At 39.3% G+C, this 19,581-nt stretch overlaps 1 protein-coding gene across 2 annotated transcripts in view; it reads left to right on the top strand.

Annotated features, from left to right (window-relative positions):
- The window catches only part of mtor (mechanistic target of rapamycin kinase), a 70,781-nt gene that overhangs the window by 48,128 nt on the left and 3,072 nt on the right, over window positions 1-19,581 (top strand). Inside the window, exons 35-53 of one of the 2 annotated variants that reach the window (XM_008318596.3) lie at window positions 2,567-2,692; window positions 3,910-4,041; window positions 5,305-5,420; window positions 9,738-9,855; window positions 10,312-10,500; window positions 10,819-10,919; window positions 11,072-11,168; window positions 11,379-11,477; window positions 11,691-11,813; window positions 11,893-12,075; window positions 12,180-12,314; window positions 13,018-13,192; window positions 15,783-15,918; window positions 16,030-16,177; window positions 17,302-17,424; window positions 17,873-17,955; window positions 18,312-18,384; window positions 18,465-18,539; window positions 18,802-18,937. In XM_008318596.3, coding sequence (XP_008316818.1) covers window positions 2,567-2,692; window positions 3,910-4,041; window positions 5,305-5,420; window positions 9,738-9,855; window positions 10,312-10,500; window positions 10,819-10,919; window positions 11,072-11,168; window positions 11,379-11,477; window positions 11,691-11,813; window positions 11,893-12,075; window positions 12,180-12,314; window positions 13,018-13,192; window positions 15,783-15,918; window positions 16,030-16,177; window positions 17,302-17,424; window positions 17,873-17,955; window positions 18,312-18,384; window positions 18,465-18,539; window positions 18,802-18,937 — 2,368 coding nt within the window. Of the gene's footprint in view, window positions 1-2,566; window positions 2,693-3,909; window positions 4,042-5,304; window positions 5,421-9,737; window positions 9,856-10,311; window positions 10,510-10,818; window positions 10,920-11,071; window positions 11,169-11,378; window positions 11,478-11,690; window positions 11,814-11,892; window positions 12,076-12,179; window positions 12,315-13,017; window positions 13,193-15,782; window positions 15,919-16,029; window positions 16,178-17,301; window positions 17,425-17,872; window positions 17,956-18,311; window positions 18,385-18,464; window positions 18,540-18,801; window positions 18,938-19,581 lie in introns of both variants that reach the window. The other variant, XM_008318595.3, reaches the window with a different exon arrangement.

Below are 19,581 nucleotides of genomic sequence, written 5' to 3'. Positions count from 1 at the left end.
TACCAACAGTAGTTGTAAATGAGGTCAGCTGACCTGCTGCCACTGCTAAAGCCAATGACGTCATGACAAGGACTCTCACTGGATTGGATTGCACTGTTAAAAATAGGATTACATGAATCAGATTGGATCTACAGGAACTTGCCTCAGTAACCCATTCCTATGGTCATGGCCCAAAGTGAGAGTTCACACATGTGGTAGATTGAGTTTCTCTATGGTTATTGGAACTGACCTTCTAACTGCTACTTCACTCCAAGATCCTCCCGATCAAAGTTGCAATTGACATCTGTAATTGACGTCAATTAAAAAGTAAAAATATGTCCTATTTTACAAAACCCACTGTGGAAACACTTTGAGGCCTTGGGCTGATTGTGATTACTCCTATTATCTTTATTAATTGAAAATGACATGGCTTCAGATAAGACTGGTGTAGAAGAACCTCAAAAAAGTGGTTTGGAAATGTTTTCTATGATTCAATGCTCTGGAGGTCAAATCAAATCCTTTTCATTTCTTATCATACTCATAATAACAACTTTCAAACCTGTAGTCTAAAGTCAAAATTAAATTGTTCAAGGCTACAGCCTCTGCTTCTACTCCTTACCTTTGACCTTTCTTGACAGTTAAGACCATCCCATAATTCTCAAACCTGTGCCTATGCATCACAGACAGCCTGATTAGGTTGCACTAATTTGACATTTCATAAATGTCTATTAAATACTATGCTCTGAGTTCTCATTGTACAAATTGTCTAGAACCCGTATTTGACCTCACAGTTTAATGCAGACACATGCACACGTGTATTCACGCCTGTGTGCATCTGTGCAGTAAATTGAAACCACTCCTGATCATGCTGACTTTTTCCATTCATAAAAGACCAAGATTTCTCTGAGTGGGCATTTGGGATCAGGAGGGGTCTTCCAGGGAAAACAGTCAGGTCCCATAATAGCAGCAGCAAAGCTCAGGCGTCATCACTTGACAGGTTTTCTTCTATAGTGATTTATTGGTGTCTGACCTCAAACATCTGTCAGTGAGTCTCTGTTGGACTCCTTCTCTTTTTCTACCTTTCAAAGTCTCGTGCTCATCACAGGAATTTGCGGAATGGTAAAAAGGTAGACTGGAACACTGCACCCTATTGTTTTTGTGTAAATGTATGGTTTTACCTGCTGGATATTTCAGCAGGTCGTGTTTTTCAGAGCACCACAGTGAGTGCTTCAGGGTCTTTTCCGTGGGGACAACACAGTGTAACCTCAACAAGAACAAGGCTGTCAAAGCTGGACACCCAAATATTGTTGCCGCAGCTAAAGTATATCGCACCACTTCGTTTGTGATGCAGTCGTGTTGTTAATGTGCCAACAGGCTTGTAGAGACGATTACTGGTATTGTCAATTGTGCTTTGTAAGGAAGAAGTAAATTTAGGAGGATAGATATTGATTGGCGATGTTCCTCCATCTACTACGATACAAAAGTGAATGGATTTTCCTATTTTTGAAGCCACATGATAATTTTGAAATAGGCACATCACATAGACACGTTTCAATATCAACAAATTCTTCCATAGTTATGTCCAAATAGGTTTTTATGCCATATTTCATTCTCTAAACTTTTCCATTAAATAATTGGACTTAGGATGTGCATTACAAAGTCGAGGTATGGCCAGCAGCTTGGGATCTATTGTTTTGATCAGGAGGTCATGAACATGAAAATTAGTTAAAATCCCTCATTCTCAATCTCAATCTCTCATTCGCGGACCAGGGTGACAGTGGAATTCAGGTTCACTTTGTCACTCAATTTTACACATTCCTGTGTATTACTTATCAATCCTTTCACCCCTCCCAGACTTTAAGTGGGGGCATTTCCTCCCCACCTGCATCACAGGTGGTGTGGTGGTGGGATAACTCTAGCCCAGCTACTCCCAATGACAGAAGCCTCTGTCCGGTCTACGTCTTAATTTCTCTCCTCAGAGGACACACTCTGACACTCTGACAAACAAATGCAGGACAGAACACCCCAAGGTGATTCCCACTGCTGCCATCTTCCTGTGATATCCTGACAGTGGAAGACATCTGGAGGCCTTTGAAGTTGCTGAAAATGATGGTGCTGATGGAATCCAGGACATGGAGGTCCAACCTTGAGTAAATAATTCGATGTGGAGCAGTTCAGTCAGTGTAGCCAACATGCAGTCATGTGTTTTTGCTCTTCAATTGCATTTAGGCCCTGGTTCGACCTTATCTTTCTGGGATGCTAATCAGAGTTCGATCCCTCCAGTGGTTGTGCTGTCTGTTCATGTGTTGTACTTTTCCAGCACGTGAGGATGAGGTATAAAAAATATCAAATAGAACGTGGTGGATAATGGCTTTTACAAATGTTTTTGGAAATTCTCTGTGTTTGTTTTTTTTTAGATACATGATCTAATAGTCACGTGTAGACATGACATAGACAGAGACCTCTGGTCATGGCAGTAAACGCCACACATGTGTTCTTTGTCTGGCGTTTAACTAGTTGGTGCCTCTCTTTGAAGAAATAAGGCATTGAACTCATCAGTCCTACATTCTTCTTTTACTCCCTCCAGGGTTGTCAACGTATCGTGGAAGACTGGCAGAGGATACTGATGGTCCGCTCGCTGGTCATCAACCCTCACGAGGACATGAGGACTTGGCTGAAGTACGCCAGCCTCTGTGGGAAGAGTGGTCGCCTGGTTAGTACTGACATATTGATTGTTGAACTTCTGATGAACACTTGCATCACACAAAATGTATCAATAAATAACAAAAAGAACCTGTTTGTTTTGGGGTTAGCAGATTCATGTCTGCCAGTTAGGAAGTAAAACAAAGTCATTCTTCAATTTCAGGCAGAAAGAAACCCACCTACGTCTTTGGTTCAGTGCTTCCTTTTGATTAATGGTTCCCAAACTTCTTTTTCTGGAGGACTGTTTTTGAGTCGACAAATTGAATTTATCTGAAATTAAACGTTACAGTTTGTTTGTTGGGGATAATGCTCATGCATGTAAGTGTAAACTTGAATTTCTATCTATTCTTTGTTTAGTTAAATGTGTTGCTGGCAGCACAAAATAACAAATTGAATTCAGTTGCGGAATTAAAAGACTGGACTTCTGACTTATAGAAAACTTATTTTCGATAAATTATTTAAACTTGCTTTGATTAACTTTTCTTGAAATCAGGTTTATCTTTAATACAAAGGTACTGCAGAATAACATCAGATGGGTTCGTCTCACGTATCATTGTGTCCTCATGGCTGACCTCGGCCATGCATGCTGTAAATAATTGTTATCTTAAATCATGAGGACTACATCAGAGCTGATTGAATAATTTCAGGCAAATGGAGAACAGGATTTCAGGCTTTGATTGAGTTAAGTGCAACCATGAGTCCCAGCTACAAAAATGAACTTAATTTTAACCTGTTTTGAGGTTGGCACTGATGAAAGTGAACTCCATCTCACTGTGAAGAAACCTGAATTCACATATCTTCTCAATTTACATGGCTTCTTTTTGCCTTTCCTGTCCTCCTTCTGCCTCATTGTTATTTTAATTGATTGCAAGGAGTGACAGAGGATCGGCCGATGTTCTGTCTGCTCTCCTTGTTATATTTAAGCGCACACAGGATGACACAATCAGCGAAACACAGTAGGAAATGTGATGATGTAGAATTGGGAATTTTGCCTCCTCTGTGACTAAGAAAAATATATGCTGGGGAGTAACATGTAGAGGTTTGAGTCCTCTCCCTGTCTTTCTTGTTACTGTAACCCATTAAAATTACCTTTATGTCTTAGAAAGTATTTTACCTTTTTTAAATATGACTTATTATTTTAACTCCAAAATGTACAAACCATCTTTTCCTGTTGTTTCCTGATTCCTAAAACTCGTGAAAACTTTGTCAAACTTTTCTCTTGGTCAGGCTTTGGCCCACAAAACCCTGGTTCTTCTGCTTGGCGTCGATCCCTCCAAACAGCTCGATCACCCTCTGCCCACAGCGAGTCCACACGTCACTTATGCATATATGAAGTACATGTGGAAGAGCGCCCGCACGGTAAAGTCGAAAAACACTTTGGCTTTAAGTTGTACTATTTAAGTGTTTGCTGCAGTTAATGAAGGGTTTAAGTCAGTAACCTTAAAAAAGAAATTCAGACCAAAGTTTTGTTTTTTTGCTTACTTTTAGCTTTTTCTTTCTTAAATAATTTATTTTAAATTGCTAATTTATAACTTTTTTTACCTTTTTTTAATGTTATATATTACTTAACTACTGAATTTCACTTCAACGCATACAAACACATACAGATACAATGACGTATAAAAAATGACTCTTCAAAGGAAGAAAGACAGAGGCATTATCCAAAACCACTTGCTGTGTAGACAGGAGATGTGATGGTAACCAGACAAAGGGGATAAACCTGTTGTGTAATTTCTCTCCTACGTAGGCTTGTAATTTTTCTTCAACAAGCTCCATAAATAAAATCGTATGTGTAAAGTATGCTTTTATGTTCCTGATGATAAAGTAACGTTAGACCTGTTTGCTGAGGAGTGATTTTGGCAGAGCTTTTGGGGAAGTGATTTATACGTACCCTGAACCAGATGATGACTGGGTGGGAACGAACCTCCAAAGGTTAAAATACTGCACTGTATTCTATGATTGTTCTTTCCATCAATTTAATCCAATCATAATAATCAATAATAATAATTAGTAATTTGGAGGATCTTCAGGATTTCTTTTAAGGTTTTAGTTGCAAACACATACATTAGGTTCACGTACACCCAGACTCACATTAGCACTTTTGCATTTAGGTGTTTAATAATTTGTGCAGTGCTGTTGTCATGAGCAGCTGCACTGGTCACCACATCATCAGAATTAAGAGAACATACAGGGACACACAGGAAGTGTCTCATCTGTGTTTATAGGTTGTTTTAAAATGTGAAATTAAATAAAGCTAAAGAGTTAGCTCAGATCTGATTTTGGTCATCTCCAAGTTTATTTCTATCTCAGTATTTTTAGATGTTGATGTTTACAAAGAGAAATAACAAACTGAAGGCCGTGGAAGATAAAGGGTCTACATATTTTTTCATCTTCATAATCCCAAAATACTATATTTGTGCAGGCAGCGCTTTATGAGAAACAGATTTCCTTTTCTCTAAAAGTAATCCAAGTGCAACAAACCATGATGTTGTGTTCCATAGTTGCAAACTGTTGTTCTTATGTGTTTTGGGAATTTGTTTTCTTTTAAAAAAACATTACAGAGAGTTTATATTTCATTGATTTCAAATGTTAAATTTTAAATTTTGCTGTGCACCACTCCAGATTGATGCCTTCCAGCACATGCAGCACTTTGTTCAAGGGATGCAGCAGCAGGCCCAGCACGCCATTGCAGCCGAGGACCAACAGCACAAGCAGGAGGTCCATAAACTGATGGCCAGGTCTGTTCATTCTCTATAAGTTCACAGGCAGCACCTTATCAATAAATAGGCTTTATTTAAATATAATTTATAAATAAAACAGCAAAAGATCACGTGGAAAGAAGGAAAATATAAAGGGAGTGTATTTAAACTTAAACTGTCCTACGGTCATGGTAAGACACAGGACTGTATGAACCTTTATTTTCAACCAGATGGAGGACTGGTTTGTGGTGAGTAATTGATGAAAATTTACAATGGCAGATCTTTTTTTTTTTTTTGTCTCTGCACAAGAATGTAATCATTATATTTTCAAGTTTTCTGTTATTCATTTGACGTCCACTTCATGAACCATGACACAAACCTTCACTTGTAAATCAGTCTATTCAGTGTTTAAAAAACAAACGCAAAGTTTAAGTTACAAAGTCAGAAGGACATATTTATGACCTCAGAAGGATTCATGTTTAAATTGAAATGGAGAACAAAGGAACAAAGTCTTAGTCATACAGTCAAGCTAATGAAAAAAGGGTCAATGAAGCACCTTTTCATGTATTCTGCCTCAGTTACTGCTGCCAGTGGATAAGTAGCTCCAGTAAGGCTTTTTGTTAAAATATAGTTTATTAATGTGTAATATACTTAGTTGATGTTTACTTATTATAATTATGGACAAAATATCAAGTATTGGAGCCGATTTGGAAACAACTTTTGCAGTCATTTGGAAAAAGTTGTTTTGTAATATATATATATATATATATATAAATTAGTAATAGGAAAACAATCATCTTGTTTGTTTGTTTATGGTTTCAATATCTGGTAACATTTTTGGTCGGCAGCCTTAACTGAGCCTTGGACTCCCTAATTTAACCTGGATGTAAATCTGGAAATCCTTATACAAATCTTTCCACACTTGCTGCCAGAAAGGACTGGAAAAAAAGAGTTGAGCAACACCAGAATATAAGTTGATGAGTTACCTCGGAGGAACCCAATGTGTCGCTCAACATGAACAATTTAGTTGTAATGCGAAAACAATAAGTAGTCGATAAAGCTTCATCGCAAATAAATGTGGTCCTACTGAAACTGTATGGATACCGTTTCGGTCCTACAGAAATACAAAAACACTTTTTTCTAGTTTTCTAACTTTTCCGAGGTTGAACATTAGGAGCAGATGTTGATGTTTGAAGAAATAATCACAGACAAACTTTGGCTTGTGTCACATGCAGTTTTTTTAACCTTTGATATCAAACGAACACATCCATGAGTCACAGCTAGGTTATAAAACCTGACTCACTTCTGACTTAGTTTCTGACTCACTCGTGACTCACTGCACAATGGTACGTGGGTATTTTCATCTATAAAATATTCAGTTGCACGTGTGACGGAGGCTCTGTTTCATGTGCTAAATCTGGAATTCTGATCAGTGCTTCTCCTCGCGATGAAGACATAGATATGACAGACTCCTTTACTTGGGTTATTGGCGCATCATCTGCATCTGTTGAAAGGAAATGAATCCACACATAGTCAAATTTCCCAAAAGTAATGCCAGTAATGCCATCGTGCTCAGCTGTGGTTTAGTGGTGTTTGAAAGAGTTTTGTCAGCCTTTCGACTACCCACTGCGACAAAATGAGAAAAGAAGTATTCTCGTGCTGTTTTCTAGCCTCCTGTCGTAAACACACACCGGGTCATGTACAGTGCATTCTGTTTCTTTTCCACGATCACCGCCCAATCTGGCATAACACCTTTTATTAGTCCCACTGGCATCATGTGGTCTTTTTCAAAGCTGGTATTCAGATCGTCTGGAGGCTTCACCTCAGACCTCTCAATAAAACAGGCCTCTCTGGCAGTTTGTCCTTCGCAGCTACTTATCACATACTACTTTTCACAATATACACGGGTTTCTTTAGCTGTGAACGTTTTCCCAAAGTGGGATCAATGGGTTTTAATCTACGCCTTCTAGCCTGGCACAAAAACTGTGTGGGGAAACAAATATTGTAGTCTGATCAAAAAGTTTTCAGTAGAAATATACACTATAAAATTATTTTGAAGTGTTTTAGAGATTATGTGGAGTTATTTAAAAAGTATTAGGCTGTTGTGCTTCTGTGGCTTCTCCTTAATTTCTGCGGTGAAACTCCAAAGCACGCTTCTCCAGTATTGGGTTTCAGTGGGTTTTTGTTTTTGTTTTTTTTTCGGCAAGGGAAAAGAGAATATTTCCAGAGAATTGGACAGAGCTCTTTTCCCGTCAAATGAAAACAAACAAACGTGTGACACGGGGAGCAGACAGACAGTTAAATCACACAGTAGCCTCAGCTCGGCTTGTGCACAAACATACAGAAGTAAGTGCACCCTCCCATTCCATAAATCACACATGACAACACACACACGCATGACAACAGGCCAAAGGGGCTTTCTTTCCATTTGTGTATTGTCCAGACGGTGACTCTGGCTCTTTGAAGGAATGCATGTTAGGAATAACACCTGTATACTGTCAGTCAGAGCCAGTTCTCTCCAGACGTGCTGACACACTTTCATAAAAACAGCTTGGCCGTGTGGTATGGAGCACACCTGGACTCTTCGCTCAGATACAGTCCCTCCAACACTCACATAGACGCTTCCACTCTCTCCAAAAACCAAGCCCATATAATTCCACTGTTATTACTCTAAAGGTTAATATTTTCTGTTCAAATAAACAGGTTGCGCTAATATCCGGAGACGTCGCATTCTCTGTCTTTCCAATACCTCCATCCACTAAGGAAAACCTCTAGTAAACACCCCAAACACTCACATGGAAAAGTATTCAGGGCTGAATTACATAACCCTCAAAAGATCATTTATAAAAGGTGCTCTGCAAACGGTATTAGGACAGCTGATGGATGAGTTGACAGCATAGCACTCGACAGTTTCTCTCTTCCGAGCAGATAAAAGTGAATTATCTGTTTTAGTTGCACTAAGTACAACTGTCCCATCTGTGAGCATCTGTGTTTTTGTGATTCATAGAGTTAAGTCCTCCCTGGGGATGTCATTAAGCCAACTGATGGATTAAAGAGTCAGTGTGTAATTGTTTTTAAAATAAATACATACAGACAGCGATCAACTTGTTATCTGAAGAGTTAACAGACTGCTAACTGAGCAAGAAACTGAACTTCATATGCTACAAACATCAACTGCAGCCAGTTGGTTTACAGTAGAATTAGAATGGGCATCTTCTGTAAAACACAAAGGGATAACTGCTGCCCACCAATAGGGGGTGCAACCAGGTCTTCTATCCTGGGCCTTCATTGAACTACAGAAAATGGGGGGTCCAGGTGTGTGTGTGTGGGGGGGGGGGCATCTAAGATTATCTCCTCCCATGCCCAGTCAAGACTGTAAGCGTCTAAGGCCACCAGTGTTCGTTTACGTTGACGTGTCAGAGACAACCTTCTTTTTAAAAATAAAATCTAAAACTAAAATGGTTATGTGAGACTAAATGACAATGGTGGAATTTATGTATGCATTAGTAAATGGATAACAAGAAGACAGAAAATCCAGTCAGTAATTTATTTGTCATATAAACTGGAATAAATTAGGTTCAGTGAGTGTTTTGGCTAAAATCAACTTAGAGATCATTCTCAGACCTGCCTATAACTTTTGCACAGTACTAAACAGGAATAAGCAGTATAAGATGGTATTTACACACTAATGGTTGAAGAAGGAATAAAATGGTTTGGAACACTGTAAATGTTCCGTTCAGATCCTAATACCATTGAACTGACAAAATACACTGGCATTTATTCCTAAATCCTGGAATGATTTTTCAAGTCTAGAAACACTAACTCATTCCTTTGTAATGGCTGCCATTTGTTGTAGCCCTAAATGTAATAAAGTCCTTTATAAACAATGGCAACATGGGATTGATTATATACAAGGACCGTGATCATTATAATGATTTTTCTTTGTGCTGTGCTTTGAGTTCACGTCATTATTTGTCAACGCAGAGCTTCAATCACTCATCAGTGACTAATGACATGTGGCCTATTGAACTTTTACGATCCCCTAAATGTGTTTTACTTCAGGATTCAACAGTGGCCTTTCAGTGTTTCCAGTGTAAAAGTGTAAACAAGTGTAAACAAGACTATGTTGTTTTCACTGAGCTCCATTGTCCACAGTGAAGCCACACATGTTCATTTAAGATTCTGGAGGATTGTTTATCTGCTGGGCTCTGAGTGAAAGGATAGTAAACAGATATATTAACTTACCAAACATTTAGTAAGAGGTCTGACGTTGTGTTGTTATTGTATCATACAGTTACACGTGGACTGGATGCAGAACTAACCCACCAATCATATAAACCCATCTTTTGTATACAGGTGTTTCCTGAAGCTGGGTGAGTGGCAGCTGAGTCTGCAGGGGATCAACGAGAGCACCATCCCTAAAGTTTTGCAGTACTACAACCATTCTACCGAACACGACCGCAACTGGTACAAGGTCAGTGCCCCCTATTTTTACTCTCGACCTTTCACACCCGACCTCTCTTTGGCCATAGTATAATACCAGCTGTGCCAGCAGCGTGCCACAAAGAGAACGCAACAGAACACGTTTTACTGCCGTTAATCAAACTGAACACATCATGACGTTATTTATGACTTTTTTTCCCCTTTCTGAAAAGCTAATTTTTCCTCTATACACTGTGGTCCTTCAGCATATTAAAGAAACATGTGAGATAGTGGAAGAGCTGAGAGTATGTTTGTTTTTTGTTTTTTAGGGTGTATAAAGACTAACATATTTATGTACACATAAAAGCTCATTTCAGCAGCTCAGATGAGAAAAATAACCAATGTGTGACCTTGGGTAAACTGGAAAATTGCATCATGGAAAAAGGGACGAGTGATTTTCAAGCATCACTTCGTAGAAATTCACAGAGTTGGTACCTTCCTCTGACAGGCCTGGCACGCGTGGGCAGTGATGAACTTTGAGGCGGTGCTACACTACAAACACCAGAACCAAGTGCGTGATGAAAAGAAGAAACTGAGACATGCCAGCGGTGCCAGTGCTAACAGTGAAGCCAGCAACAGTGACAGTGAGGTCGATAGCACAGACCAAAGTCCTGTGCCTTCACCGGGTCAGAAGAAGGTCAGTGAGGTAGGTCACAAAAAAGGCAGCTTTGTTTTCCATCAATTATTGTCAGTCATACAAAAATGCACACAACAAATAAATAAAATATTTAAAGGCTTTTGGAAAAACGTAACATACCATTTCTAAATTGTTTTGATAAAATCTGAGGTTTTTCAATCTTATCTGTCTGCAGTAATAATTAAATTGTTGATTCTGACTTATAGACTCTCTGCATGGTGCCATCACCTGCTCCAGCAGTTCAGTGTGCTCTTTAATACAGCACAGCGTATTACTTGTGGTCATGCATGAAAACCCCTGTGATGTGTCTCTCCACAGGACCTGTCAAAGACGCTGCTGATGTACACCGTCCCTGCTGTTCAAGGTTTCTTCCGCTCCATTTCTCTGTCCAGAGGCAACAATCTGCAGGACACACTCAGGTGAGGGAGACTGCTGCAACATGATCAGGACATGTTGGTCCACAAATGACATGTCACGTGGTGGGGAAGGAGGACCTCTAGTGGTTGATTCTGAGTTTTTCTTTTAGTCTGAAAATGGATTCTGATTGTTGCGATTTTTTGCATCTGTTCAGGGTTCTGACTCTTTGGTTCGACTATGGTCATTGGCCTGATGTGAATGAAGCCCTGGTGGAAGGAATCAAGACCATTCAAATAGACACCTGGCTACAGGTTGAAAAGAAATACACACACTTACTAAAAGAAACTACACTTTTGAACCTTTTGTACGTTTGCTGTCAAACAAACAGTGATAGATTCTTTTGTTCATAATCTTTGAACCAATTTACCAGGATTTAGTGTTCATAACATTTTAGAAGGAATGCTCTAACTCATAAACCAACTTACTGATTTTTTTCTTTTCTTTTCTCTCTACCTGTCTAGGTCATCCCTCAGCTGATTGCTCGTATCGACACTCCTCGGGCTCTGGTGGGACGTCTCATCCACCAGCTGCTGACAGACATCGGTCGCTATCATCCCCAGGTGCCCTGCTTTATCTTCTGCTTCTGTTATTATTATTACTTTAAGTAGTAGTAGTAAAATATTAGTACTATTATTATTTTATTTTATAATAGCAGCGGTAGTAGTAGTTATATTTTGAGTGGTAATACCAGTAAGAGTATTAGTACTGGTTGATACTGTAGTAGTAAGTGATCCTGATGATGGACTGTCTGATTGTTCTCTCTTCATCTTCAGGCTTTGATCTACCCACTGACTGTGGCTTCGAAGTCCACGACCACAGCACGTCACAATGCTGCCAACAAGATTCTGAAAAACATGTGTGAACACTGTAACACTTTAGTCCAACAGGCCATGATGGTAAAGACATTGAATCATTTAGACCTTTAAAGAAGAGTGAATCATATATTTACCTTTTTTGTGTTTGTTTTTTAAACAGGTGAGTGAGGAACTTATCCGAGTGGCCATTCTGTGGCATGAAATGTGGCACGAGGGCCTTGAAGAAGCCTCACGTCTTTACTTTGGTGAGCGTAATGTTAAAGGCATGTTTGCTGTGCTGGAACCTCTACATGCCATGATGGAGAGGGGGCCACAGACCCTTAAAGAGACCTCCTTCAACCAGGTTAGTGTCACCTGTGTCCAAAAATACTAACCTGTTCACAGTACAACACATAGCAAAATGGGTTTTCATTTAACTGATCTTTGGTGCTACATCCTTGGTCACAGGCTTATGGCCGAGACTTGATGGAGGCCCAGGACTGGTGCAGGAAGTACATGCGGTCTGGAAATGTTAAAGATTTGACTCAGGCCTGGGACCTCTACTACCACGTGTTCAGACGCATCTCCAAGCAGCTGCTACAGGTAGGTGGAAATATGGAAGATCTGCAACTGCTCTCACTGTAGTCATTGCTTGATTGAGCTGGACGAGGTAAAGAATACATATTACTAAGAATAAAAACCAACCTGTATCAGAGACGCTAAACTAGACTTACTAATGTAAACCAAAGACACTTTTATTAGAGGCCTAATAAGTCATCATTTATCATGTAAGAAGATTCAAGGAGATATAAAGAAGGTTTAAATTACTTTTTTAAGTATAATAAGATTTTTAGGTAAGATTATTTCACTAGTAAAAAACAGATATTGGACCAGTAGATGCCCCTTTAATATGTATCCTTAGATTGTTCTGGAAGGATGCTTCCTGCTGTGACATAAGAGCAAACTGCAAGAAATACACAGCACTGTAATAAGGCTCTCGGAGCAGAGCAAATATTACTCCATGTGGCATTAGCATAAAAATAAACTCGACCAAATGTATCCAAACAGCAGACCCAGACCAGGGCGTGGCTCTGCTGACACCACTTTACATCAACTGGCAGACTTACGTTGTAAAAAAACTCATTTTCAGAGAGTGTCATTTTGATGCACACAAGTAGGAGAAATACTCAGTAAAGTACAAACTTGAACTGCTGTAGGCTTTGTCGACAAACGCTGCTCCACTGTCCCTGTCTCAGATCTGTATCTCACCTTTTTTTTATCCCCATCTCATCATCTCTCTGCACAGCTGACTTCCCTCGAGCTTCAATATGTGTCTCCAAAGCTGCTGATGTGCCGCGACCTAGAGCTGGCTGTACCAGGCACATATGACCCCAACCAGCCCATCATCCGCATCCAGTCCATTGCTCCATCCCTGCAGGTCATCACCTCCAAACAGCGCCCACGCAAGCTCACTATCATGGGTAAGAAGATTGGAAGAAAAGGGAAAAAAATCCTGCTGCCGAATGCTCCATATATGAGGGGGAAATAAATGAAAGAATGATTCCAGTCGAGTGCTCTCAGCAGGCGTGGGGCGTCACATTAGAGAAAATTCAATATTAATAAAATTTCCACCCAACACAAGAAAACAGCTCCGAGGCTTCACTTAACTTAGAATTCATCAGTCATAGTGGAAAAAAATCTGACTGTGGATAGAACAGCAGAATAAAAAAACTCTTTATGAAGTGAAAAAAAATGAATTCAGTGATGAGTCAGACACAAAAACAGAAAACTCAAACATCAGACCAACAAAAATCAATGACCAGGCAGCTTTTCACCAAAGATACTTTTTTTTTCAGAATGAAAAATGAATGTGAAACACTGACACTGCATTATTAACCATACAACTGGGGCTGTCAATCAAGGAAGATTTTTTATCAGATTAATTAAAAAGTAGCTGTAGGTTAATCACTTTCAATCAGGATGGTATTTGATCATGATTAATCCTGATCAATCAAGGCAAGTTGTCATTCCTAAATGTGACAAAAACCTTGTTTTCTGTATAATATTGGATAAACAGAAAGACAAGCAACAGCAGGTAGATGTTTGTTTTTCATACTTGTAATAATTAATATGGTAAAATGTGAGGAACATTATGTAAACTAAAACTGAAATCCCTCCAAAAGTATGTTCTACCTATGTGCACTTGATAGAGTTGGTGGATTTTTGGCATTACTGTTCATCTTACTGGTGTCTGGTAGAACAGGGAGAAAGGCTGTTGTCCTCAGCCACAGTAGTCAGTCTACAGTCTTTGAAGTCCATCTGACAGTTGTGTCAGTCAGCTTATCATAGACTGTCACAGACTTATGTACTGTACGGTCCACCACTCGGTGTGTGCAACAATAATGCATTATTGTTGCACACACTGCAATGTGTATTGGTTGTGTAATACAGAAAGAATGAGTTAATGGACAGTGGAATTAGTTGGATATTCAGTGTGTGTCATTCTGTTCATGCATTAAAATATCTTAAAAGTTTTAATTATATTAAAATTTAAGGTTGTTAGCATATTAATTCCGACAACTTTAACAAAACATTTTCTCTTCACCCTCGTCTTAAAGCACACATCTGCAGATTTTCTCTTACATTCTCCTCCGTCTGATTCTCACATTTTTGCTGGTTCACCCCTGTAAGTGGAACACATCACACTGTGTCAGAGATGATGGCCAATACATCATCTAACCTCTGGAGCAGGACTTCAGATTAGAACCTTTCACTTCTCCACCAGGCCACTTAGATTTACTGTCACTGTGCTCCGTCACACTCTTCCCCCAACTGGAGCGGGGATCAACTCGTTGGCCCATTGAGCCGACATTAGCAGCAGCAGACTGAGGCTAAAGGCAGGGATTGTGTTTTACTACCGATACTACAAGTATCAGTTAGCTCCATTATAGGTTTTATTTATGACGGTCAGATTGACCAGGAAATAGCTGCACTCCAGCTTCTCACATGTGGAACCAAGAGTAATAAATATGGTTGAAGTATTTCTGAAGTGCAGTGATTTAGAGCTACTTGTAACGCAGCTTTTCTGACTGTTTATTTAGAACACATGTGTTTTTATTTTTAAATTACACATACAGAACCTATACCTTTTGTTATAACACTTTCTCATTATCTTCTTATGATTACTGAATTACATGGGAATTAAGCTGCATTTAATAGAACTAGTGAGTGCTGAAATACCCACTAGCAGCTTATATTCAGCTCATAGTCATCACTTAAACATGTTTTTATTGTAGTGTTTGAGCCAAAGAAATATAAAGTCCTTTATATAAAGTCATTACTATTACATAGTGTTTGTTTTCTGTATCCACATCAGCGCCTTGTACGTAGACATTACTTTAGATTGTGACCAAACAAAATTACAGTCTTCTATTTAAGTGTTTATACTGGACTATTAACATGTATTTTTTGGGTATCTCTGCTCCAAACTGTGTGTGTTAGAGATTCCATATGGAACAACACGGGATTAAACTAACAAATTTACATTTTGATCTGTTCTGCCAGAACGTCCTACTTTTAATCAACCAGCAACGGAAACTTTTTTCCCTCCTCATCAGCTGCACACACTTCCATGTGTGTCATTCTGGGATGTAATTTTGGAAACATATGCCACAAATACTGCCGTCACAAACTGCTTATGTGACATTGTGGTGTGACATAGAAGGGTTTTTTTCCCCAGGTAAAGAGACTGAGCTGTGCTAATTATTTTTCACGGTGGTATGAAAACCATTATTAATGAGGCAGGCCCGTTTGCACAGTAAGCAGGTCCCACTTCTATCACATGTCACTCTCTGCTGCTGCTTTCACTATGGTCTCTTTACAGTAGAGCACATGCTGTACATTTTGCCACAAGATATTTGTTGATAATATTACAATTAGAACATGAGGTGATTCAGAGATGTGATATAATAAATGACCTAGGAATGTATTCATTAAGAGTTCTCTTAAGACCATTTGTTTTACATTGCTAATGCTCTTTGACTCACAGTGCGTTTGTGGCTACTCCTACAGGCAGCAACGGGCATGAGTTTATGTTCCTATTAAAGGGACACGAGGACCTGAGGCAGGATGAGAGGGTGATGCAGCTCTTTGGTCTGGTCAACACACTGCTGGCGAACGATCCTGCATCTTTGCGGAAGAACCTCAGGTTGAGCAACAAATCTGAAAACATCCCATTTTACATCTGTAAACCTGAAAATTATTCTGTGTGTTGTGACCTCAATCAAACTGGTCCTTCCTTTGTCCCCTGTGTCCACAGTATCCAGAGATACGCGGTCATTCCCTTGTCCACTAACTCGGGCCTGATTGGTTGGGTTCCTCACTGTGACACTCTGCACGCGCTCATCAGAGACTACAGAGAGAAGAAGAAGATTCTGCTCAACATTGAACATCGGATCATGCTAAGAGTGAGACACTTCAGACATTTATAATGTTACTGGTTGAAACAGGTGACAATAATTGGCTTTCACTGCAGCAAATGCCTTTAACGTTTTAAAAACACAGGTTATTGACTTTGGTTCGGTAAGCCAGTTTATTTATGTATTTATTTTTCTTGTTTTTTGGAATGAGTAATTTCCACATACGATTCTTTTTTATAAAGGACTAAGAGATTCAGAAAAGCTACAGGAACATCTGTTTGCAGTAATTATTTGGATTAGTCGCAGTCATCTTTAAATGGAAACATTCAGAGGCGGTGGATTTTTGTTAGGAATGAATCCTACTGAAGAACGAAAGGAGGAAAAGAAACATGTGAAAACATCTTTTATTATGTGTGGCTCCACAGCAATGTAAACACAACACTTGAAACACAATTGACTGAACATGGTGTCATTCAGCAGGGCTGAAAAGAACAAGTCAGACCTGCCAAAAAGAAGAAAATGGTGTTATATGCAGCTTTATTTTTTTTAACCATTTCTGACTCATTCACTCAGCCTTCACAGTGAGAGATATTTACCTGACCAGTCAATCAGACAGACCATTAATCTTTGTAACAAAAAGTGAAAACGAATTGTATGCTCACTTATCCTTTCTGCATAGGAAAGTGATTTTTTTCTAAGACGTGTTTAAAGGTACAGCTGGTACAGACTATAACCAAAACATAACCACAAGTGAACATTGACATTTAAAAATTCTGCAAAACATTTCAGCCACTATTGTACAGCTAAATGAGTTCAAATGTCCAGAGATGGTCCACAGAAATCAGAATACAAAGGTACGTAAAGGTGCCTTTGAGTTTTGACAAAAGAGCAGCTGAAAGCCCACAAGGCAAAAAGAGCAACTGTTTGCAGGTTTGATTCCCTGCTCTTTTTGTATTGAGTTTGCACGATCTCCACCATGTAGCTTCCACACCAAACTAGATGGTGCTGGAAAAGCTTAAAAATAGATTATTGATAACTCTTGAATAGTGCTCAAAGATGGCACGAGCTCTGTTAGAATTTTTTATGTCTGAAAAGTGTTTGGCAAAAATGAAATGTAACATTCCTTGTTGGTCCCACTGGTTGAGCTAACAGAATGACCCTGTGTTTGTTAGATGGCACCAGACTACGATCATCTGACCCTGATGGAAAAGGTGGAAGTGTTTGAACATGCGGTGAACAACACAGCTGGTGACGACCTGGCCAAGTTGTTGTGGCTCAAGAGCCCAAGCTCAGAGGTGAGACCTACTGAGCTCTAATGGAGTTTATTATTGTGGTCTGCTGATCTTTTTAACTCACATCATTTTTCAGAGCAGCCACAATGAGTTGTCACATATAAATAAACCAAAAGCTAAATAAGGTTTTCTTGTTGATATTCTGGGTTTATCAGATATAGAGGAGACAGTAATCAGAGAAGGTGTCTGTTCATCTGTCCAGATTCTCACCTCCAGCTCTAGTAATTGAGTGAAATTCAGCACAGAGAAGAAGTGAAGAGTCTTTATCTCTGTGTCCTACTTTCAGCCACCTGACTTATCAGCACTTCTATAATCACACCTGCAAATTAAGTCCATTTTTAGGAGCATGAGTACTTTGTGTACCTGATGTTCTTAGTGTCGGTGCAAAAGCTAAGATAATGTGTCGAAACAAGAAAAACTGCTAATGATCCTGATGCCAATTTCCCTGCAGGTGTGGTTCGACAGAAGGACCAATTATACCCGCTCCCTGGCTGTGATGTCAATGGTCGGTTACATCCTCGGTCTGGGTGACAGGTGAGCGTCGCTGCTGAAGGGTTAGTGGGAAATTATATAGGGATTTGAGGTAACTAAAGCTTCTGTACTCACACACAGAGTGTGCTGTGATCAGAGGTTTAAAGGAGGTGACTGTGCTGTGAAACATGAACGTTTTATATGAATCTGTACCATGATGTACCACAATTACACATTTTGTGCAATTTTTGTACAAACACTGTCAGTTTGCATTTAAAAAAAACTAATGTTTGCAGACATTATATCATTATTAGTAATGATAATAAACTCTTGTTGAGAGATCAGTGATAAAATATTGACAGTAATAAAACTGACACTGTTAAAAACAAAAAATACATTCATTCATTACTTTCCCACAGGCATCCATCCAACCTGATGTTAGATCGATTGAGTGGAAAGATTCTCCACATAGACTTTGGTGATTGTTTTGAGGTAGGATTTGGTTGAAATTCTCTTTGTTTTGTTTTTTTAAATTAATTTTAATAAATACTGAGTTTTATTACATCTACCAGGTGGCCATGACCAGAGAGAAGTTCCCCGAAAAGATTCCATTCCGACTGACAAGGATGTTGACAAATGCCATGGAGGTGAGTGTAGAGACTGAAGGTGGAGGAAGTTTTATCCTTCATGTTAAACCTGTGACTGTTCACCTATTGACCTCCAGCTGGTTTTAATCGAAGCCTCTTTTATTAAAGTGCTTCGTCAGATGTTATAACAAAAAAAGAAAGAAATAGCACATTAGTCGGCATTTGAATGACACAGACATAAGTTTCCTCCTCAAACTTTTAGTCTAAGTGTCGGCGGCTGTGACTGTCCCATCAGTAAAATGAGTGTCTGCTTGTCTGGCAGGTGACAGGCCTGGACGGTAATTACCGCATCACCTGTCACACAGTGATGGAGGTGCTGAGGGAGCACCGCGACAGTGTCATGGCTGTGCTGGAGGCCTTCGTCTATGACCCGCTGCTCAACTGGAGGCTCATGGACAGTAAGTGAAAGGAAAAAAGCAGAAGAGACAGAAGTGTCACGCTTCAGGCTGGATTAACCATGGCAGCATAAATAACAGGGAGCCGCAGATGAATATCCAAACAGCAGTTACAAAAACAAAACATTTTAGGTGATGAAGTGTGTGGAGAATAAGTCAAAAAAAAAACAAAAGTTGAAGAAAATGTTTTAACAACACAAAAACAACAAAATGATTTTGTTTTGAAGGCCATGAAATGAGTTAATGAATTTGTGTCATAATGTCAGCTTTGATTAATAAAAAAAGGCTAAGGTTTTTACTAGAATTGCTTAATTTTTGGACATTTTTTCACCCTGAAGGAGGTTTTTCCAGATTTATATTGATGACTTAGAAAATACTGCTTAATAAAGTGTAACTAAAGCTCCAATAGTAATAGTAATGAGATTGTTGCTGTTCAACCTGGTCACCGCATATGCACCACTCCCTTCAGTGTGTTGTTGAACATTTTCCTCTAAACAGGATCATGAATTACTTCATCTCTTTATCTTCGCACTTGTACTTTACCCAAATGAAGTCGTGTTCTTGTAAAGACCTGAGGAAATTGATCTGGAACCTGTGGCTCTTTAGCCTGTTTTACAGTGCCTTCCTGCAGTGACCCAGATGAAGCC

Source organism: Cynoglossus semilaevis, chromosome 10 (assembly GCF_000523025.1).
Source record: "Cynoglossus semilaevis isolate Cse_v1.0 chromosome 10, Cse_v1.0, whole genome shotgun sequence".
Lineage (NCBI taxonomy): Eukaryota > Metazoa > Chordata > Actinopteri > Pleuronectiformes > Cynoglossidae > Cynoglossus > Cynoglossus semilaevis.
This window is presented reverse-complemented; position numbering and strand designations above follow the sequence as displayed.